General features: G+C 42.8%; 1 protein-coding gene across 2 annotated transcripts in view; it reads right to left on the minus strand.

Annotated features, from left to right (window-relative positions):
* Nucleotides 1-368: 368 nt before the first annotated feature.
* Nucleotides 369-24,835, minus strand: part of LOC121874332 (GATA-binding factor C-like) — an 86,721-nt gene continuing 62,254 nt past the window's right edge. For both annotated transcript variants that reach the window (XM_042378452.1, XM_042378451.1), the window contains exons 3-5: nt 18,740-18,885; nt 17,462-17,587; nt 369-3,804 (exon numbers count right to left, since the gene is read on the minus strand). In XM_042378452.1, coding sequence (XP_042234386.1) covers nt 3,439-3,804; nt 17,462-17,587; nt 18,740-18,885 — 638 coding nt within the window. In that variant the 3' untranslated portion in view covers nt 369-3,438. The remainder of the gene's footprint in view (nt 3,805-17,461; nt 17,588-18,739; nt 18,886-24,835) is intronic.

Raw genomic sequence — 24,835 nt, forward strand, 5'->3', positions numbered from 1 at the left:
GTCACTGGTCCCTACATGACGTTGTGTGATTTCTGTGTGATTCTTCTTTTCCTGTTTAACATGTAATCTCTCTCGTGTACAAAGTGGTATAGATAATAACAACGACAATGTAGATTCTGTATAACTTGCTTGGTGGTCATACCCAAATGGTCGTGCCCTGGTTGATCGTGTTCTAATGGTCGTATTCTAATGGTCGAACTACGTGGTCGTACCGTAATATTCATACCATAATAACCGTAATAGCCACTAATAGCTGTACCTAATAGCTGCACCCTAATAGCTTACCTAATAGCCGTACCCTAATAACCGTAACCTGGGGGCCACTCAAGACAAAACCACTACCACCACTCCGGGGTAAAACTCAGAACCTCATTATACAAATCTTTATTAAATCAAAAACATAAATACTGTGATGCCGTTTTCCTCTATACACCTTCTGTTTACATTTCATATTCGTTGTGATTTTGAGATTATCATTATTATTATTTTTTTTTTGGAAGGATGAGTGGATACGGGGTCAGTGTGTCAAGATTAAAGGGGTAGGGGGTAAAGGAAAAGGGGGGGGGGTGGATTAAGGGATGGAGATGGATTGGAGGGTTTTTTTGGAGGAACATGGAGAGGGAAGAGGGAATTTTTCGAAAAATCACAAACGTTTGTTGTACTTACAAAGTTATGAAAACCTTTTTTGTTTTATGTTTTTTTCTCAAGATTAGAGATTGCCAGTAATTATGTCAGTCATGAAGATAAACAGGACCCCTTTTTTAACATCATTGAGAGAGAGAACTAAAATGACACAGACACAATACATAATACATATAAGATAATTAAATAAAACACAAAAAAAAATATAAAAACGAAGGAAGATAAAAAAAAGTTGTGTCATTTGCATATTATTAAAAAAAACCCGAACGCTGAATAAAATCATCATAAAACTTTGAAAAACATGAGAAAAAAATTACATAATTGGGTCATTTTTCTAGTATATAATTTTAAGAAAAAAACAATAATTTGGTGAGAGACAAAAAAAAAAAGAGTACAATTATTTATCTTCATCACTGCGGCTCATAACTCCGGTGATCTTATAATAGCAGAATGATTCCCTTGACTTGAGAGAAGCAATTTTCTCTCCGTACAATAAAAAGTTATAGGAGTGACATCGACGCTTCGGTACACCAGGCGGCCCGTGTGTCTGACAGTGTGTGACAATAGTACAGTATGTGACAATGGTAGAGTGTGTGACAATGGTAGAGTGTGTGACAATGGTAGAGTGTGTGACAATGGTAGAGTGTGTGACAATGGTAGAGTGTGTGACAATGGTAGAGTGTGTGACAAAGGTAAAGTGAAACAATGGTACAGTGTGTGTGTGACAATGGTACAGTGTGTGACAATGGTACAACGTGTGTATGTGACAATGGTACAGTGTGTGACAATGGTACTATGTGTGACTGGTACAGCGTGTGACAATGATACAATGTGTGACAGTGGTACAATGTGTGACAGTGGTACAATGGGTGGCAGTGGTACAGTGTCAAATAATAGTACAATGTATGTGTGTGTGTGACAATAGTACAGTGTGTGATAATGGTAGTGTCTTACAAAGGTAAATTGTCTGAGGTAAGTTGCTCATTAACGGTAGTGTCAACAACGGTACAATTGGTGACAATGGTACAGTGTCTCAGAGCGATAACGTGTCGATAAGGTGTTGGATAACATTATAGGGTTGATCAATGGTACTGTTGTTTAACAACGGTACAGCGTTTGCTAGCGGTGCAATGTCTGACAACAGCACAATGTTTGACAATGATGTAATGTCTGACAATGGGGCTATTGTAACACAGTGATGGTGTAGCGTCACAGCTGTTTATCACCGGCAGTGAGGTGAGGACACCGTACCACTGTCACACAGTGTCCAACAGTGAAGGGTGCTGCCTTACTTGGCGAAGTGGACCTATGGCACTGCCAGGCGGCAGTAGAGGACACTGCATCAGTGAAAGACATTGTCTGGGAGCGCCTGGGTACCGGCGTTTGCTTCACAATGCATGCAAGACTCCTCTCAATGCTATTTATGGTTAAAACAAATGAGACACTTCACAGAGAAAGCATCATCGCGCACTACATAAATATTCCAGAAACCACAGAAATATTCCTTACCCTGGCCAGGGGTGACCTTGCTCGTGACCTGTCAGGTGGACCCGAGACCTAAGGAGACCTTCTGAAAGATATGTTCCCCTCCATTTCATTGGTGGGGAACCTGATCTCTCTATCTCTCATTTCTCCTTGACCTAGTTACCACCGGGTCACGCGGGTAGTTAAGACGTTACACCAATGAGAGCACATAGAATCATACAACAAATCAGAAGTAGTTTAAAAACTGTGTCGTTAACTTATTTTGTGAAATGCATCATCTCATGAAAATGTTATTTGGCCAGGGTAATGTAATAGGGAAACACGTTATAATAAAAATAGCCGACTAGTAATTATAGAGATAAACAATTTTACATTCAGTCACTTATCTACAACTCGCCTCTCGTACTGTACACTCCACGTGCGCCAAGTGACAAAAACTGTACCTCCCGTCTTAACCTCAGGTCGGGCGAGGTCTGCACTTTACATTGGCTTCAAGTTTTACACGTTATTCACTGTTTAGTAGATGCTACTAATATCAGAAACCGACTTTAAAAGCCAGGGGTTAATTTGAAGTTTCTAGGAGAGGACTTAGAAGTCCGAACTTGCCACTGTGCAAAGTAAAGAAGAGAAAGAATAGGACTGCACTACTTGCCCACTGTAGCAGGAGCCAAATGAGAATATCTGACTGAACTGAACACACACGGTCGATTCCTCAACGTCATCGTGTGAAACAAAGTTTTTTTATTGGGATCCCAGAGGGTCGTGTCCATATTGGGTGCGGCGGTGGCACAGAAGACTTGGTCCTGCAGTCCCCAAGAGACCAGCTCTCCGTCTCCCGCGCCCCTCAAATAAATAGTGACCTCAATAAGGTAAAAATCACAGTGTCAGTGGAATGAGGTGAAGAGTACGCTGGAGTATTATGAGTGTGGCGACCCACACCCTGGACACACTGCCTATCACTAGCACCTGAAAGACTTGGACGCCGGCTGGGCTGTGCTTTTGGTCCGCGCGACGGCTGCGAACACCGCATCAGGTGGCGCCCGAGGAGGAGGCCAGGTGGGGGGGTAAAGACCCTAGGTACCCACTGCTGAGGCCTCCGTCCCCGCACCCCATTTGACCAGCCCCGCCTCTTCCACCGCTGACCCCACTAGAGACGCTAGATACGCCTTGGGAGGGGTATAGGTGGGCGCCGCTGTAGGAGGGTTGAGGATCCACCGCCTCCATTGGCTGGGCGGCGGAGGTGAAGGCAGCGACGCCCTCGCGGCTGAGGCTGGCCAGCAAACTGCTGCGGCCGTCGGCGGAGGCGTGTCCCTAGGCCATCGCGCCCACTATACTGTTCGACGAAGAAAGACCTAAGCTCGACGCGGAGGGGATCTGGATCTGTGAGGTGGAGGAGAGGCCGAGTCCTACGCCCGACATGGCCGACATGCCGTGCATGGGCGGCGCCGACATGAAGCCCCCCGCCATGGAGGAGCCGTGCATCTGGCCGCCGTACATGTAGTGCGACATGGAGCCGAACCCAGAGCCTCCAGTCCCGAAGCCGCCGAAGCCTCCTTTATCCAGTGGTTTCAGCATGTCTGGGAAGCCTAGCATGCCCTTCTTCTTCTTAGATTTTGAACTCAACTTGCGATTGCGGGTCTGGATACCTTCTTTTTTCATGGACAGCGGCCGAGGCACCTGTAGGATACAGGAGTAAACACATTAGTTCACTGCTTCATGTACTGTAAATATAAAATATTATATGAAACAGTTAATGGGAATTACACAGCCATTGAAGCTCAAGCCAATTTATCCATGTCATGGTAGAACATCATTGAGGCCAAAAATATAATGATTATAACACCACCACACTAGAAGGAGGCATTCGTAGTTTTCTTCAGAGGCAATAAAACATTTAGAGTTTACTGTGTAAGGGTTGAGTGAGTAGGGCGTCCATAAGAGTGCTCCCGGCTGGTTCCCGCCCGCCCGCCTGCCCGCCCGCCACCCATCACCATAAACCCGTCGCTCACACCACCCACGTAAACACCATAACCCGAATTGTACCAGCCGGCCACAAGCCATTAATTCTGTGGGGGTCGAGGGAGCAAAACACCCTTACCGTCCCCTGGTATTTCAGCCTCTCTGGAAAACACCGCCCGCCTCATACAGCATACACAAAATAATTCATTGTTTTCCATACTTTTCATACAAACCATAGATTAAACAATGATTAAACCAAAATACCAACTTTTAACTTTTAAGTAGAATATTAATGATACTTTTTGTTTGTTTAAAGTGAATTTGCTTAATGGTTGCGCGGAAGCCATCGGCCATCCTCATCTTCCTGATACGTGATTGGTCGATGGATAACAGGTGGTGACCGATGATTGGTGGAGAGATAGTGAAGGCGGGGGCGTCGATAAGAACCGCGATTGTGGCTCTTCCGGGGAGGGGCACGCCACCCCTGTTATGGTCCCCGGGGATATTAATGGTAGGAGAATCTCGGTGGCTTTTGGCCTTTTCCAGAAACAATCGTCTCTTGCGCTTGAATTTTGTGATAGTTCACAAAGTTTAATTGGATTGTAATTTTTAGATTGTTTTTGGATTTCACGTGTCTTTTGTGTTTTTTTATAGAAGGGTCGTTTATCGACGTTTTCAAGAAATTGGATTGAATTCCTAATATGAAAGATAAGTGTAATTTGAGGCGAAGTCTGACCAACTAGGATTAAAACTAAAAACAAAAGCAAATTATTCATTGTTTTTATCTTCTTATTCTTCTTTTCCTTCTTATTAGCATTATATTATTATTATGAATAATAATAACAAGAATAAATTAACATCATTGTGGTTGTTGGTATCACTATACCTGATAATTTAAGATAAAATTAATCTAATCTAAAGTAAGTGAACCTAATTTACTGTGAGCAGTGGACCGTGACTGTGTTAAGGTCACAACACCAAGAACTCAACACAACACATACAAAGAAAAAAATAATATTGATGAATGTTAATAATTAAGACTTAATAAATTGGTTTGTTGTCTGTCTGTCTGTCTTTGTGATTGTATAATGTTCCTGTGATTGAATAGTACTGACCTCGTAATCTCGGCCACCACTATTACTTAACAAACCTTTGATATAATTCGTATATTCTAGACTCAACCCACCGTCCACTCCCGGTACGAGTGTCTGCCGAGCTTCATCATAGACATATGTTTTCACTAAAGTATCTGCAGCGTGAGTTAAGAGAGCAGAGGGGGACGATCGATGGGGGATCTCACGAAGACTTTTATATCCAATCTACCTGAGTGACTTACAAGTTCATGTTGAATATATTTTTGGGGAGGGCGAATTATTGTCTTTTAAGTCAACTTCGATAAGTAAGTGTGTCAGGGAACGACGGTGACTTATTGTGTGTTGTCTTAACGTGCAGTATTGTCGTGACAGAGACTTCTTATAGGATACAACGTGTGTGTGTGTGTGTGTGTGTGTGTGTGTGTGTGTGTGTGTGTGTGTCATTTTCTTCCCCTACCAATATTCAAAAATTAATGTAAGGGTAATTAACATACCTAAAAAAAAAAAAGAATAAATAGTCCTTTCCTAATTTATCGGTGTACTTCCAGAATTCAAACACTTAACAAAATCGAAAGCTCAGACGTTCCACAGTTAGTTTTTTTTTTTAACATGTAACCTACAGGTGCTTAGGTACAGGGCATACATACGTCACTAATAATAATAATAATAATAATAATAATAATAATAATAATAATAATAGCAGATATTCATGAGGCAACTTTTAAAATGTCAGACTTGAGCCCTAACACACACACACAGACACACACACACAATGGGGAGTACACCTCCAGATGGTCCCTATCAGCGTAACTCAAAACTGGTTAGTATAGGTCAGCCCAGGTCAGGTCAAGGGATGATATACAGTATAGGTAGTGTGAGAGGGGGGGTAGGGTAGGGGTAGGTAGGTGAGTAGAAACAACTACTCAACATAGGTCAACAGTCTTTCTTCAGGTCAATAATATTCCTCTTGGTGGTTTTAATGTGTTTCACCTCCCGCCTTCTTTAGACTTCTATTATTCTTCGTCTGCTTTTCTTTTCATTTCCGCCTTCTGTTTTATCTTCTTCATCTCGTTCACCACTTTAAGTAGCAGCTCTTTGCCCTCGTCATTATAACACTTCCTTTCTTTTTGCACTTGACTTGTGTTCTCATTTTTGTAAGTCCCTCGTCACTTCATCACCTTTACTTATCTCCCATTCTTATACAGCCTCATCCATTCTCTTCCCCTCCCCCATCCATCCTTTTCCTCTCTCCCCCATCATCCCTCCCACCCCCCCCCAGTCCTTCATCACTATCATCTATTCTCCTCCTCCCATCATTTCTCTCCAAGACCCACCTATTCTCTCTCTCACTCTCCCTCCTTCTTCCACTCTCTCCCCTCTACCACCCACACACCCTCCCCCTCTTCCTCTTTTCCTGCAGTCTTTCATCACCATATCCCATTTACCTCCCTCTTCCTTCCCTGCCTTCCCCATTCTCTTTCCCTGCCCACCCTACCCACCTTCACCACTCTTCCCCACTCACCTACCCCCTCTCCTTCCCTACCCTCCTTCACCACCCACCTCCAATCACCTACCCCCTCTCCTTCTCTACCTTCCCCACCTCCCACCCTCCTTCCCCACCCTCCCCACTCACCTCTCCTCCCTCTCCTCCCCCCCACTCTTTCACCTCGATATTTCCTGACTTCATTATCTTCACCTCTGATCAGGCGAGTCAGGAGAGCTTCTGACGCTCCACCCACGGTACCGTACACAACCCCAGCATATCTGAACCAGTATATGCTAGTATACTTCCAGGGATTAATAGTATACTTTCTCCTGTTAGAATTTACATCTGGAGAAGTTGAAGGAAATTCTGCTAGGTTTGGATCTAGATGAGAATGCTGGTATATACTTGTTGGGAGAATTGATCTGATTGGTATTCATCTGTGTGTTCTAAGTATATTGTGTGACAGGTCTCTCTCTCTCTCTCTCTCTCTCTCTCTCTCTCTCTCTCTCTGATAGGTACAATAAGGATATTTTTCTTATTTACTGAATTATTAAAAAAAATCTTTATATACAAAGGATATTTTTCATTAAAGGTTACTGTAGAAGAAATGAGAGAGAGAGAGAGAGATCAGCAAAGGCACTTGAAAGCATCAAGAGAACTTGTGGTAGCCTATTTTTATACCACCCATCTCCCTCCTGCCCTCAACGTGTGTGTGTGTATGTGTTATATGCGTGTGTTTGTGTGCATCTTTCTCATGTGTGTGTGTATGTGCATGTGTGTGCGTGTGTCTGGTTCCCAGGGCCTGCACACGTACCCTTTCTCTATCTGTTTCTACATCTGTGTCCCGTTTTTGCCCTCTCAAACACCCCCCCACCCTCTCTGTTTCTCTGTCTGTAGGTGTTTTTGCTGTCGACCCTTCTTCTCCTCTCTCTCTCTCTCTCTCTTTCTGTGTCTCTAATTCTGTTCACTCGTCCAGGTTCTTCTCTCTACCTTTGATTCCCTTTTTCCGTTCACTCACTCACTCACTCTCTATCTTTCGTCGCTGGCTGTAGTTCTGTTTGCTTGTCTTTTCCCTAATCTCTCTCTCTCTCTCTCTAGTTCTTTTCATATTTTGCAGTTTCAACTTTCTCTCTCTTATTTCTGTTTCTTTTTCTAATTGCTGTTTTTTTTTCTCATCAGTTCATTTCTCCTTCACTACTTGATTCTTTCTTAATTCCTTCCTCTCTCCCTCTCTTCTTCAATTCTCTCTTCCTTCCTTCCTTTCTCTCTTTGTCTCTCATCCTTTCTCTTCCTTTCTGTATCTCTTCGCAGTCATTTTAAAACCCGTACAAAAACAAATCGTCATGTGTTTTTTTTTTAATTGCTATTTCCTCTCCTTTCCTTTTCTGCATTTGATATTATCCCTCGCCCTCCCGCCTGCCCCGGCATTCGCCCATGTGACCAGCGTAGTAGCAATTAGTCGGTTGGTCTGTAGAGATGGAGATCAAGATATTTTTTATTTATCTTTTCGTTCCTGTTTCTGTTTTTATTCCTTCTACATGGTGTCAGTTTGATGCCACCCCCTACCCCACCTTCCCCCCCTACCCCCACTTCCCCCACCCCACCTTCCCCACCTTCCCCCCTACCCTACCTTCCCCCCCTACCTTACTACCTTCCCTACCTTCTACCCCCACCCCCCTACTCCTCCTCCCCTCCCCACCCCACCTTCCCCCCCCTCCCTTTCCCCTACCCATCTTCCCCCCCTCAACCCCCACCCTACCTTCCCCCACCCCCCCCCACCCTACCTTTCCCCCCCCACCCCTACCCTCCCCCACCCCACCTTCCCCTTTTCCTCCCCTACCCTTTCTTCCCTACCCCACCCCTACCCCACGACTTGATGATTTTGCACAAAATTGTTTGTTTGTTTGTGTATCTGTCTGTCTGGTATTGTCTGTTCGTTGACTTTTTTTTCGTTTGTGACTCGTGATGTGTGGTGAGGTTAGGTGAGGTTTGTTTAGGTTAGTTTAGGTTAGGTTGAGATTGGTTAGGTTAGGTTAGGTTAGGTTAGGTTAGGTCGGGTTTGGTTAGGATGGGTTAGGTTGGGTTTGGTTAGGTTGGGTTTGGTTAGGTTGGGTTTGGTTAGGATGGGTTTGGTTGGGTTTGGTTAGGTTGGATTTGGTTAGTTTGGGTTAGATTAGGTTGGGTTTGGTTAGGTTGGATTTGGTTAGTTTGGGTTAGATTAGGTTGGGTTTGGTTAGGTTGGGTTAGATTAGGTTAGGTTGAGATTGGTTAGGTTAGATTTGGATGGGTTTGGTTAGGTTTTGTTAGGTTAGGTTAGATTAGGTTATATTAGGTTAGGTTAGTTTTCATTTATCTGTATATAAGGTGTGAGTATGTGCATGCTTACCTACTGTAGTGTGTGTGTGTTTTACGTGTGGTTTTGTGTGTTTGTGCATCTGTAAGAGAAAGTATATGTGTATGAATGTGTGTTTGTGTGTGTATACATACGATATACGTGTGTGCGTGTGCGTATGTGTAAAACGTATGTGTGTAGGTGTGTGTGTGTGTTTATGCGTGCGTGTTTATACGTACGTACGTATATGTGTGTGTGGGGGGGGTGTGTGCGTGCGTGCATATGTGTGGATGTGTGTGTGTGTGTGTGTGTGCCTGTGTGATTGGGTCTCCTACACTTCAGATCAGATAGTATGGGCGTGGCCTGGTGGGCGTGGCTCTACATCTATGAACGTGGTGTGTGATAACAACTGCTTCGTCAGGTATATCCCAGACTCCTCCCTCCCTCCCTCCCTACCCCTTCCCTTCTTCCCCCCTTCCTTCCTTACCCTCCCCTCCCTCCCCCCCTCCTCCCCTCCCTCCCTCCCTCCCTCCAGTTATTCTTCTTTATGCAGCCTCATGGAAGAACAGCGTACAAGTGTCAGGACGATTCCTTTAAGACATTGCTCACAGTATTGTCTGCAAGATATGACAAACACTTTTAAAGCGTATTCAAGGGAGTTAACACGGTGGATTTAGTAAGTATAAAAGCACATGGGTGGTTTGGTTACTATAATACAGAAGGTATATATATTTTTACCGTATTTGTGAAGGATATTTTCTAGTGGAGATATTGACATAGTGATTGATACTTGGAGATCTTACCCGTTGACGGTCGTTAATGCACTAAAACAACAACAGATTTTATTTATATTGACTAACTGACTGTCATGTCTATTTTAGGTCATGTCTCCTGGCAGTCTTCTATGTCTTGCTGTTTTCACCCATTTATCAACACACTGAAGGGTATCAGTCATCGGTAACCGTAGATACGTCAGGTTTTACAGTCATCCTTGGACGTGAACAAAAACAACACGGATTATTATTATTTAGTATTAGTTTTCCCCTTAAATAAATTTATTCCTGACACATAATAAATAATAATAATTTCTGTAAGTTGTTGTCATTGTAGTGTACCGAGTGTGTTATCTGAGTTATTGAAGGTAAATATTTTCTCGATCACTAGAATAATCTCCTGGGCAGAGTCGTATGTGTGTGTTGTCCAGTCTGTATGTCTTTGAGGAGGAGAAAGAGTTGTTTTAGATATTGTACGTGTGTAGGAGGGAGGTTCTGGTTCCCTTACAGAAAAATATAAGCAGTAACTAACACACACACACACACACACACACACACACACACAAATAATGTGCGAAAATGTAAAACAAATTCTTAATGGGAGTACGTGGGTTACATATATATAGAAAAATACCGTTTCGTAACTTGCTGTCTTAACACATGTTACCGCGGATGACTACAGCATGTAATGATCTTAATAACAAGCTCAAGTACGGTACATCCTCAGGGAGTTATTGTTCATCTCTCCGACGACCGAATGTTTGGGAGTCCAGCCGTGATGTTTCCTGCTTGCCAGTCCCTCCCTCACAAACTCGCTTTCTCCTCGATAACTCTTCATAGATTTAGAGGAGTGATTTCAATAATGGCGTGAAAGTATGCATCATGACAGGTTTTTGCGTGGGAGTGTTAGCCATGTTGCTGGTCTAAATGATTTTAGGAACTACAGCCATTTTTGGTCGGGGGAGATGCGCCATTTCTAAAGACTCTCGTTAACAGTGCATAAGGCGGGGTTTACGGGGCAGCCAGGTGGTGTAGGGGGAGGAGATGGGATCTGTGAGGGGGTAAAATAGAATAAGGAAGCAGGGAGGTGGTTGGGGGGGGAAGTCAAGGGAAGGGTGAGGTGAGGCTCTGTGGGAGAGGAAAAGCTCTTGGGAAGGGGATAGAGGGGAGAGTAGACCCAATAGGGGAGTGAGTTGGGAGTAAGTTATCGGTAGAAAGTGAGGGGAGACACAAGAGGAGAGGGCAAGGAAGGTTAGAAAGCCAAAGTTAGGAGGGTGAGGGGAAACGGTAAGGGAGGAAGGTACGCAAGACGGTAATAAACAAGAGTAAGGTGGAGGTGAGAGATGAAGCTCTAAGCCAAGTAAAGGAAGTAACTAGAGAGTAGAAAGTATGAAGAATCCCCAGGAGAGTGTAGGTCGTACAGTGAGATACCCGATAGAGCATTGTGATGTGAGGTAGGATGGCGCGAGGTAGGTTGGGTTAAACGAAGCCTTAGGTTCATAAAGAAGGAGAGGAGGTGAGGTGAGAGGTAAGCCCAAAGGGAGAGGAGAAGGGAGAGGGAGGGGGGGTAGGTTAGGGGAAAGATCTAGTTAAAAGGAGCAAGGGAGCTAAAGGTCGACGATCCTGTACACACCTACCATTTTTTTCTTATCAAAGCGGGTTCTACTTATCTGTTAATCGTGACACCATATCTGGGGTAGGAATCTCAGGGGGTGTTTACCGGCCTAAATATTACCATTACGTGGGAATCTTTGATGTCCTTCATGCATGTAACCGGTTTTTACGTGTAGCGGCCCGTACAGTACATAATTATCAAAGAGATTTTTATACATCTCTTAATTGCCTGTGGTATATATATATATATGTTTATTTTTTCCTTGTTTTATCCAGATAGGCACAGCAACAGCGGGTATAGGGAGGAGGGTGAGGGAATGGTGTCAGAAAGGGGGTAGGGGGTGAGGGAATGGTGTGAGAGATGGGAGGGGATGAGGGAATGGTGAGAAGATGAGGGGGGGAGGTAAGGGTAACTAGAGAGATGATGTAGGGGTGAGGAAAAGTAGAGAGGTGATGAAAGAGTGTAGAAAAGAATGGTGATAAAAGGGGGAGCGGGAATATGTAGTAAGATGATGTAGGGAGGAGAGAACGTAGAGAAATTATGTAGAATGTTGAAGTAGAATGAAGACAAGTGATATAAAGGCGAGAGGAAAAAGTAAGTAAGAATGAGTGAAAAAAAAAGTTTTATATGGTTGAAGTAAAAGAGAGAAGGAAGATAATAGAAACAGAAAGATAAAGATGGATGTAGAAGAGAAGTGATAATTTAATGGATAGAAGAAAGTGTAGAGGACGGAGAGAAGAAAACCAGAGGCTGTAATAATTAGTGTGTGTGGTGGAGCAGTGATAAGAGAGATGGAGAAAGTGATGGAGGAATGGTTGAGTGATGGAGGAATGGTTGAGTGATGGAGGAATGGTAGAGTGATGGAGGAATGCAAGAGTGATGGGGAATGGTTGAGTGATGGAGGAATGCAAGAGTGATGGAGGAATGCAAGAGTGATGGGGGAATGGTTGAGTGATGGAGGAATGGTAGAGTGATGGAGGAATGCAAGAGTGATGGGGAATGGTTGAGTGATGGAGGAATGCAAGAGTGATGGAGGAATGCAAGAGTGATGGGGGAATGGTTGAGTGATGGAGGAATGGTAGAGTGATGGAGGAATGGTAGAGTGATGGAGGAATGGTTGAGTGATGGAGGAATGGTAGATTGATGGAGGAATGGTAGAGTGATGGAGGAATGGTAGAGTGATGGAGGAATGGTTGAGTGATGGAGGAATGGTAGATTGATGGAGGAATGGTAGAGTGATGGAGGAATGGTAGAAAGTGAAAGGTGATAGCACACAGTTTGGAGCAGGAGTTCGAGAAAAGCTACAACTACTACAACTTCTGTACTACAACTACTATTATTACAACAACAACTACCACAACTGCTGCTGCTACTACTACTACCTAAATATATTCCCAAGAGGATCAATCAAGTGAGGGCGGGGCGTGTGGGTGGTGACCGCTGAGAGATGGGCAGGATGTGGGAGGTGATGAAGTGGGCAACATGTGTGGTGTGGGTATGTTGATAGTGACTGTAGTTTTAACACACTGTATACATGGCTGGTATGGGGGGGTGGGGTGGGGTGTAAAGTACGAGAGGAGTGAATAACGTGGGTAATTTGAGCAAAGTTAGGGGTGACGCTGAGTAATGGAGAATATAATTTTCAACCCTACGGCGCATTGACAAATAATAATTTGCGCCTGCGCAACGACAGAACACAATTCTTAGCGGGAGGAGCATCACTCTCCGCAATGACCTGCATCACGGCATGGCCATGAACCTACTGATGCCGCAGATAATCGGTTGAGGGATCTGCCGAGCCGCTTTTAAGTGACGCACTGCCATAGCTCAGGGCGGGGCCGAGCGGTGCCGCCGAGGGGCCCCACTACATATACTTTCAGACACCGCTGGAGGGACACTATTATCACTTTTCCTTCTTCTTTAGGCGAGCTAGGGGGCCCAAAGGAACATTGTTTTGCCCCGTAAGTGCTGGAGGATGTGGGTTTAGGGCGAAGAAGCAAAAGGAGTTTTGTGGCTTTGCTGGTACTTCCGAGACATAAAATTTAGGATGAGTACCCGAGTCGCGCGCGCTTGTGATATATGGGCAGCGGTGACAGGAGAGCTCTCAAGCAAATGGTGTCAAAAATGGCTACTGGTGCTCCCTACACACGCATCTGCACCTCGGCCACGCCCACAACCAACGTGGAGGGGAGGTGCGGCTTTACTAGTGGATGCTCGGGCCCGGGGGGGTGGGATGAGAGAGGGAGGGGAGCGGGGGACAAATATCACGACATGTACAACAGGACTGAACAAAAACTAAGGAGTTAGTTCGCTCGTGTGTGCGTTTTATGCAACAAAGTTTGGCAGTAGTCGTAGGTGTGGGGATGAGGAGGGGTGAAGAGAGGAGCTAATAACGAGGTATTTCCCTTACCTTGTGATGATTCTGAACACCTTTACACTAAATATAGATAACTTGTACCTTGTGTCGAGCTTGACTTTCAACATATCAACAGCAATTTCATGTCAGTAGACGTAAGGAAAATAACACAGTGAGAGAGAAGGGAATCCAGGAATGGTAAAGTCTGCGTCGAGGAAGTTTAAGGGAGAATTCTTTGATGTGTCGGTGTTGGACCTTAAGCATTCTTGGCCCTCTTACTGCGCAGCCCAGGGTCGCGCACCTCTGAGGGAGGGGGGGGGGGGTCTCGGCTACAGAAAAGTATACTTCGTGGTGACAGAGTTGATTCTATATGCGCCCTCTACCATCATATATACGTACTACCATCGTCACAGAGTCAATGAATGAGGTAACGAACTCGAAGAAAAACACCCCAAAATATGATTACGGAAATATGTGATAATTCTGATTGTTATTCAAAGGAACAATTATCTCCTTTTGCTTCTGAATATCTTGTTCTTGTAATATAAGTTAACGTTCAGCATCTTGTCTTCCCAGTCTGAAGACACCCGTAAACCCAACAATATATAACTTATGACATCTCTCTCTCTCTCCTTCCTCCCCTCCCCTCTCCCTCTCCCTCCCTCTCCCTCCCCTCCCCTCCCTCCCTCCCTCCCCTCCCCTCCCCCACCACCTTTATCTAGATCATCATCCAACAATCATCACAGTATCAAGTACCTGGACCTTATCCCCATCTCTCTCCTTATCTCCCACAAACGTTTTTAATGACATATTCAACGTTTGATCTCCCCCTTCCATCGCCACAACGCATCTATGGAAATATTTTATGCCACTTTTATCAACGCCATGCCATCTCTCTCCACTTAGAAGACAGGTAATCTCGCTATCGCAGATTTGGATCCAAGTTGGATGGGCTAAATGAATGGGGCGTGCTGTCGGGCGTAAGATAATATCACGCGAGGAAGTTAGAGTATCGTACCGCATCTTTATATACAATGTAATCTGACGGAGGATAAGGGATTGTATCTTTCATTTACGGGTGGCAGGGAGGTGCCATCTGACGTGTCGACAGAGATACGGAATGACTATCTGCTCAGATTGCGTTTATCTTATTATAATTTTTTTTTAACTCACTTGCGTCTCGATCATATATTTCCCCACGTGTTCACTCGCTATTCTAGGTAGCTGGCCTTATATATTACGATAATTAGATAATTAACTTAAGCTACGTCTAATTTAAGGACAGTTTAAGAATTATGAGGACCAAATTATTCCTATTTTTATAATTGTTTTATTACTGGATAGGTTATCATGTAATATATCTAAGATTATCAATGTGACAGTCTGTGGGAATGACATATTTCGTCTGTTATTTTTTTCTTTGACGCTTCTGAAAAACAAAAACAATAACGACAGATATCAGATGTGCAGTGTACGCTATGTAAACAAAGCTGCTAACTAAACAAACAAGTAGTCTCTCTCTCTCTCTCTCTCTCTCTCTCTCTCGTTGGTGAACACTTGCACAGCCAAACACATCATCCCACACACACATACAACCAACACTTCTTATAATTGAGTGTTTACTACCAGTCCACACCGCAAGTTTACGAGCTCAGATAGGAGATTAGCGATCCTAAACTCATCACCTGAGGGCCCACAGATCTTGAGATGAGTTGATAGTCAAACCTCTTTCCCTCAGATCTGCACACCTCGGCACCCAACATCTGGCCATCTTGAGGGTATCTTAGCGATGGCCATCATTCCCTTATCTCCACCAAGACCTCCTCCCTCCTCCTCCCTCCTCCCTCCTCCCTCCTCCCAACCCCCACATCGTCACTCCACCACACACCTGGTCCAAGGGGGGGAGGAAGGGGGGGGGAGGAAGGAAGAGGGGAGGAGGAATGGGGAGGGGAAGAGGAGGAAGAAGAGGGAAGGAGGAAGAGAAGAGGAGGAGGAGGAGGAGGTGGAGGAAGAAGAGGGGAGGAGGAGGAGGAGAGGAGGAGGAGGGGCCAGGAGTGTTGGGAAACGATGTTAGTGGGAGGAGACGAAAAAAATGAGAGAGAGAGAGAGAGAGAGAGAGAGAGAGAGAGAGAGAGAGAGTGTGTGTGTGTGTGTTGGAAAGAATGTAGGACTGAAAAACTCAATTTCATGTAGAGATAGAGATGACTGAATTTCTCACTTATTCTAAATTTTCATCCATGTCTTTTTTCTTCCTCTTTACTTCTCCTTCTAGGCAAAAGACTTCACATTCTCCCCTCTCCCCGGGATCCCCAGCAAGCCCGAGGAGACTCCTCACACACACAACAATGCCAGGAAGATATCCCCAGCAAGCCCGAGGAGACTCCTCACACACACAACAATGCCAGGAAGATAATCAAAGTGGATCACCTCCATTATCTAAGACAATAACAGTAAAACCATCACAGATTGTCATCGGTAAACACCTCAGATGCAGATCACCTGACAAGATATGTAATCCCGTAGGCTTTACTTGTGTTTACTGGGTCCCTGGTAGGCTTGGGCCCACACGCACCTTAACATCAGGTTTATGTGACTGCTGCTAGGCTCAGTGTATCCAGTATCTTCCACTGTTTACGTGCGCAAGTATTCATGGTGGAGAGCTACTGCTGCTCCTGGTGGCCTTACGTATTTATATGAAGTATATAATGGATGTTTTACTTTGAAGTAATATAAGTGACAGCCGGAAAAAATATGTATATATATATATATACACATATTACCAAACTATATTGTGATAACTCTGTATCCAAAAGGAAGTGAAGGAAGATTAACCATAATTTGTGGTAATGTTTCTCAACAGGTCGTCCGTATCACCACATTAAGCAAGAGATGTAGCTTCAGGTGCCAGCAGTGTGAGGCTATACACGGCACTATGGACTAGTACACAGTTTTTAATATAATATGATAAGAAAAGCAGCGCGCACTTTATACTAGAAATTTCTATATAGCCACATACTGTACAATACTCTAGAATAAGAGGGAAGTTTAAGGTTTTACTTATTGGCGTTAATTAAAGTGGTTCCAATATTAATATTCTTCCGTCCACTTGATAACATTGGGTAATAAAGAATCAAAATATATTGAAGACAAATGCCCTAAGATCTGAATATTTATTTTGCTTTCATTATTATGTTTATCTATCAAACATCACACCTACGAACAGAGGTATTAAGTAGGAAGGAATCTTTGTTATATGAATATAAGATGTATTTATCGATGTCAGTTCTATCTCGCACAGGAAATGAGAATCAGAATAATTTCAAGTATGTTAATATTCTTGTCCACACTCTCAGGACATTTCCCCATCACGCAGGAAAAATGAGGCAACCTTCTTTAAAATTTTCTTCCATAGTTTAATAGATAATTGTGTTGGAAAGTTTAATACCTATATCTATTTTGGCTTACAGGTTATTATTTTTATTTATAGCTGAAAGTTAGTCAACAAAAAGCTATAGCATTCACGTAGCTTGTAAACACAATTAATTATTACACAGTATAAACACTTTCATCGGTACATCAATAAAGTCCCTAAACTCTGCGTGTATGACTTCAAATAATTCACGTGTCAGACCAAAACAAAGACACAACGCCGTGAAATTTATCTTTAAAATGAAAATAATCCTGAGACAGTCAACAGCCATAGAGAGGAGGACACTCACGTTATGTAGTTTGTAGTAGAGGCCGCAGGCGTTGCACACTGGTTCGCCGTTCTGGTTGCGTCTCCAGAGTGTTGTTGTGGTGGTCTTACAGTTGGCACAGCTGGTCCCCGCCCTCCGTTGTGCCGACTGTGGGAAGAGGAACACTATTGTCAGCTGGCTCGCTCTTTAACCCACATACACACATACATACACACATACATACACACTTTCTTCTCGTTGCCACAGATGGTTCCCGCCCTCCATTGTATCGACTGTGAGGGGGAGATTACTACATTCAGCTGGCTCTCTCTCTCTCTCTCTCTCTCTCTCTCTCTCTCTCTAGTTCACACAGATGGTTTCCGCCCTCTGCTGTGAGTGGTGGTGTGACTCATTCACTCTATCTCCGTTATTTTCTTCTTTTGTTCTCTTTTCCTTACTTTCTACCTTTCGTACACATTAAGAATACACAGGATAATCTTATATAGTTGTGTACAATGTTACCTGACCATATAAAGCAGTGTGGTTCATGTCAGTGTATCATAGGTTAGGTTTACTCTGTTGTAAACCTTGTACTGTTGTAAACCTTGCACTGTTGTAAGCCTTGTACTGTTGTAAGCCTTGTACTGTTGTAAGCCTTGTACTGTTGTAAGCCTTGTACTGTTGTAAACCTTGTACTGTTGTAAGCCTTGTACTGTTGTAAGCCTTGTACTGTTGTAAACCTTGTACTGTTGTAAACCTTGCACTGTTGTAAGCCTTGTACTGTTGTAAACCTTGTACTGTTGTAAGCCTTGTACTGTTGTAAGCCTTGTACTGTTGTAAACCTTGTACTGTTGTAAGCCTTGTACTGTTGTAAGCCTTGTACTGTTGTAAGCCTTGTACTGTTGTAAGCCTTGTACTGTTGTAAACCTTGTACTGTTGTAAGCCTTGTACTGTTGTAAGCCTTGTAAACCAACAACTACTGAACCATACCGTGTGTTGCTCCGTAGTGTAACATACTGTAGTGAAACAGTGTTGGTACCACCATGGGCTTGGTCTTTCTGAAAATGGACGATACTAACTGTTTAACTACTGTATTACCGAGGTGTAGCGTGCCAAAGATTGTCACACAGTGTGTGTAGCCTGGACTTGGTGAGTGGTCGTTCATATTGTAGTATTGTTATTGTGTTCAATAGTGTCATGCAGTGCACCACACAGTGCCCCACACAGCGCACCACACATTTCACCACATATTGCACCGCACATTGCACCACACAGTGCCACACACAGCGCACCATACATTGCACTACACAGTGTACTCACCATGCGCTGCTTGGGCTTGATGAGGGGTCGGTTCTGGCCGTTCATCTTGTAGTACAGGCCGCAGGCGTTGCACAGGTAGTGACCATTACCGTCGCGTCGCCACAACGGCGTCGACGTGGCGCCACAGTTGACGCACTCACGGCCCTCTGATGAAACACCGCATGCGGTCAGTGACGAAATAATTAAGTATTTATAATGAAATTGCGCAAAATATACCATATTGAAATATTAAAAACTTCAAAGGGTGTTGAGGAAAGTAGCTATCCAATAAAGTAAGACAAGAGGAAACGAATTTGTACCGTTTCTAAGATAACTCGCCAAGCTTTCCTGCAACACACTTTGAAGTCTTTGAAAACAGACAAAACATTACACTTGAACGAAAAATCTCATAGAAATGCAGAAAGTAATTTTATACCAAATTATATATGCAACTAAATCGAAACGTTCTTAGTTTATAATACAACTGTTTTGAAACTAAAATATTTACCTTATTATTTGCCCAAAACAAAATTCATTAGTAAATATTATTAATAAACGGATGCTATTAATATGACTGTGTTAGAATAAATGTGTGGAACTAATACTAAGAAGCCGTGTGAATTAAAAAGCAGGATGGATGATAACAAGCAGAAAGAACTAAAGGAACAAGCAATAGCAGCAACTCAGTAGAACAACATGCAACAGGCGTCGATATTCTGAGGTTCGTCCTTGGATCAAATTTGTACTTGGGTCAAATTTACACCCGGGATCAGATTCGTACACGTGTTCGATATTTTCACTCGAAACAGAATCACGCGTACATCAACACTCACACACTCAGATCAAATTCACACATGGATCAAACAACGCCCTTAACAGAATCCGCACACCTCAGTTACAACAACATAACCACAACCTGTGTTTATCCTTGAGTGTATACAAATAAAACCCTACAGTTTATCCTAAAATCATCAAGCAGTTTTTTCAGTAAATTTACTCAACATGTGAGAGGTGAACTGCAAGACTTCTCTCTGAGCTGGTGAGGCGGAGCAGTGCACATCTTTAGTGTTTAATTATATTATAGAAAATGACTGATTTTTACTGTGACATTAGACTAGATAAGGGAATTTATTGCTGGAATATTAACTTGATGAAACCTTTAATGTTGTTGCTTCATATTATTTTTTTTTATAGTCAATATTATTTTTGTTTATTTTAATTTTAAGAATAAATGTAAGTGAACTGTAACAAAGCCAAAGGAATATCTCACTTTTTTTTAGAATAAGTGACAAACCTCTCCACATACAGACTCAGATATATAAGACATTTCTACACACACACACACACACACACACACCTCCAGAATATCAATCCTCGGTTACCACATACAACGATCTGGGAAGCTTCTAATATCAACCAAATCATGACGGAAATTCAAACTGCAGTTAACAAAAAAAAAAAAAAGTTATCCACAATTAACACCCATGATAATTTTATTAACTTTACGTCAACAGTTAACACATAATATTAACACTCCGTTGATGATGTTAAGATTAACATTAAATAACTTCCCATGGATATATTCTAATTTTTTTTTTATTTCCTTCCTCACACAGTGCTGAGAGAGATTGATAACTGTTATTACTGTTGAAAGTAATAGACTTAATAGTGATGAAGACGTAATTATTGTCTCTTGATAAATATTAATCATAAAATAACTTTCTTTTTCGTAATGGTTTATTGGTCTTGTTTAATATTCTGTTTTATATGTTCATGGTTTATGGTTTATCTCGATCTTTTTCTCCACATAATGCATAAATTAATTCACTACATTTGCACCTTGAATTTTCTTGACAGAGACTTTACTTATTACTGTTGTCAATTTAGTTTCATTAGAGGAAAACTTAAGATATTTTTACGATCTCTGTCAGCACTGGAGGGAAGAGACATCTATATCACTTCTAGTTTCTCTAAGTGGAAGGAAAGGGAAGGGCGATAGGATAGGAATAATAACAAGGTGGGATGGGATCTAGGACTTGTGGAAAAGGAGGAACAACACTAAACTCGGGTGCCATCCTGTTATTGCTCGACGGATTAGTAGTAAGGGAAGATTTAGTTCATTTCTCCTTTTCTTTCAGTATTTTCTAATTTATTTATTTAATCTAGAACGGCGGAAGATAAACAAAACTGACACGAGGGAAGTGTGGGCTACATATACTTCCTGCTCCTCCCCACAGTATACCGCCACACTTTATGTATATTTTTATGAAAGCTACGTTCATCTGACCTACTCCAGTTTTTCATTTTTTCACATATCATAATATTTTTTCCAAGCATTTTTTTTTTTCTCTCTCTCTCTCTCTGCGTACGTTCAGCACTCAACCACGCCAAGAGATCTTATCGGAACTTTTCACTGCTGCCGCTCTCCTGTTCGTGTTTATTGAATGTTTGTCTTCCCTAAATCATTATTCTTCTTTCTTATCGCAGCTGCTATATGCAAAACTCACCTCACTCTCCTACCATGAAAATTTATCACGATATTTTCTCTTTTATTCACTTATATTTCTTTGTTTCTACTTTGTTTTAATTTATTTTTTATTTCTAGTTTGTTTAGAATAATTATCCTCCTTTCCTCCTATGGTATATTCTTCACATAACTCATAATATATCACTTAAATCTTCAATTTCTTTTTTTTTCTTATTCATAAAGTAATTTCGTGAACAGAGCAATATAGCGTGTAGTGTGTGTGTGTGTGTGTGTGTGTGTGTGTGTGTGTGTGTGTGTGTGTAGTGTGTGTGTGTCCCACTACAGCTTCTCATGACACACACGCGAGATCCCACTTAGCGGTAGTTTGCTGTGTAATAATTATACAATCTCTAGTTTGTAGGATTTTGATGTGTTGCAGCTCACGATTGATATCACAATAATTGACTGTCTCCTCCAGTAACGTGTTGGGTTGCCGTCAGGTTAAAAGAGGAGCTCGGCCATTTCTAGATATTCTTGGCATATGGGCATATGGTATTTTTTTTTCGGCACTTTATCCGATGTCAGATTACGGTATTCATGATGGTTGCTGTAAACGAAAACATGTATAAACAAAAATGAATAAATGAAAACTAAATCAACATCCTCTTGTCTGAGATTACTCCCTCAATCTAGCTGAGCCACTGTAAGACGGTTCCTTGGTTGGTCATCTGACAGATCTTGTGACCGACGCCAACAGTTGTCATTCCACTTGGACGTACAAGCCTGGCAGGACTCTTGTATGTGTGTTTAGAGTTTATTTATACATTATGAGGGCGAGTGTTGGAGGTGGTGTTGGAGGGCTAGATCTGTAAACCTCAACGATACGATCACAAAACAATTATCTGATAATCCGTAACTGTGCATAAGCGACAGGATAATCTCCATCGTCGCACATAATGAGGAGGAAGTTGTTGACAGTTACATTACCTCCTGGTTGGTCAATAGGGAACAATGAGGGCCGTTTAGGACTACGACACGCCGTTTTAAAAATCCTAACTCCTGCAAGTAATCCTAGACTGTCGGTAAAGGTTATGGCTAACTATGAGGCAACAGTTCAGTTTATTAAAGTTCAGGAGCCTCGGCTAATGGTTTGTTAGAGGCCCGGCTACAACACCTCATTCAGCAGTTCAGTGGACGCTGTACCCACCTGTTACACTTTTGTCCATCAATAAGTCGTTGGGTAGTAAATCTAGCGACTGTTCCAGACAGTTATGTCGAACAATTAGTTCTCGTTGCAGCAACCCTTATCGTTGTTTTGTTTTTTCATTTGGTAATTAACTCTAACAACTACACCTCGTTGGGCAATTAAATCTAACAACTACCTCCTGCTGAGCAGTAATTATGTTCAGCATGATTCGTCTTTGAGCAGTTACAGTAAGTCGAACAGTTACTAGTCTGTTTGTGCTGTTCAGTAATATATCCTCAGTGAGAGTTAACTACATCATTACTGTTTCTTGTGTAGTTAGTACAACCACTGCTCCTCACTGGGCAGTTAATAACACAGCTAACACACCGCTGTGAGCAACCGAGTTCCCCCGTCCCCGACGTGTCCCGTGATCGACCCATCTGGATTACTGGAAAAAAAGGACATCTGGATTAGTGTGGGTCCGCGTACTGTTCCTAATGTCTCTTTCTCCCAGTGGCACTCACGCTGCACAACGTTCTCAAACGTTCTAACGTCGCCAGCGTGGACCATATGGGCCTCGTCCTCCCACTCTCGATATGCATCTCTAACACCATTATCATTAGGGGTTATTTTAGGATGTTTTCCCTCTCCCCGGTTAAGCGCCTTGTGCACTCTCAGTGTCGTGTGCCTAGAGTTAGTACCAGGTTTGCCAGAACCTTCCTGCGAAAAACCTCTGGCTGTAGCACCGATAATTAACAAAAACATAACGAGTTATGTTAAGAAAATCGCACAAATCGTGGTATTCAAAGTGTAGGTAACGTTAGCAGTATTTCCATGTCAAAATAGTAATAAAAAAAGGTAACGTTAGAGTTATATTTTTCGGAAGCGTAAGGCAATCCCGGGCTCTGGTACCACTGGTCAGCACCTGCCCGATGTTATCACCTCACAGATAACATCACGGGTCCGAGGGGCGCAGCCAGCAGCCAGGGGTAGGGGGGGGGGTAGAGAGGGGGCTCCAGGGGGTCCCGGAGACAATAGCAGCGAACATACATGGTTCTATAACCCTAAATAATGAATGAAACAGTCGATGTAAATTCAGAATTATTCACTTTACTTTGTCCGACAACACGATCGAGTTTCATTCATCGGGTTCGTGTGTGGCGGGAGAGAAAATTTACACTGTGGTGGTGTGGTGGTTCAGCGGGCTTGTCTTTGATGGCTCTTTACTGACTAACCATCCGAGGATAAATTCACACACACACACACGTCGATAGGAAAACAAACAGGACGAAAAACTTCTCAGAGACGATCAAATAGGACAAAAAACTTCTCAGAGACGATCAAGCAGGACGAAAAACAGACGAATGTACGTACAAAGAGCTCGCGTGATAGTATATGAGCAAACAGTCGTACATAATAAAAGATGAAGACAGGGAAGGGAAGATGTAGTAGGCAAATAAGGAGAGAACAGATGAACAGTTACCAGATATATGAGAGAGAGAGAGAGAGAGAGAGAGAGAGAGAGAGAGAGAGAGAGAGAGAGAGAGAGAGAGAGATAGATTCACTACATCGAACACAGAGTTTATTCCTCCTTAATCTATTGGTGTAAATACCAAAGTGAATAACACACGTCCTATGTGGGATGTAGTGACCCATGGTAACTCATTCTAAAGCAATTGACCAAGGACTCAATCTCTCTTCCTCTCTCTGTCTCATGGCGAAAAATGTAACTCACCACACTCAAAAATGTAACCCACCACACTCAAAAATGTAACCCACCACACTCAAGAATATAACCCACCACAATTAAGAATATAACCCACCACACTCAAAAATGTAATCCACCACACTCAAAAATGTAATCCACCGCAAAAAATCCCCACAAGAGCCTAAAATATAACTCAATATAACATTCTACAATATTGACTGTTTATACATCCTATCTTAAACACTATATCCGTTAACAAGAAAAACAAATAAATAATATTCTTCAATTAATCGTTCAATCTGACTTCAGGTTGTTAAGACGACCATAATACCACCTACCACCCACCACCAACCATCAACATCTACTCTACCACTATCCCCCCTCACCATCTCCAATCACCACCATTCACTATCCTTGTATCATTACTGCCTCGTCACCTCTATTACCAAGTTACTGTTTCACTCACCATCATCATCATCATCATTATCATTTACCATCTACTACCACCTACCTACTTACCTTCATCACCATTAAACACTACTAACTAGAAAGACCCAATTACCATAACCAATCATTATGCATTAGGAGTGCCCTCAACTACCAAGTACCATCTACTACCATCTGTCATCTCTTAACATTATACCAGCACCAGGAACTACCACCATCACCAGGAACTACCACCATCACCTACCACCATCTACCTGGTACGGCACCTACTTCCTACTAACATCTACGAGGTCCATAAACCGCTTCCCC

This window comes from Homarus americanus, unplaced genomic scaffold (genome assembly GCF_018991925.1).
Source record: "Homarus americanus isolate GMGI-L3 unplaced genomic scaffold, GMGI_Hamer_2.0 scaffold17856, whole genome shotgun sequence".
NCBI classification, from domain to species: domain Eukaryota; kingdom Metazoa; phylum Arthropoda; class Malacostraca; order Decapoda; family Nephropidae; genus Homarus; species Homarus americanus.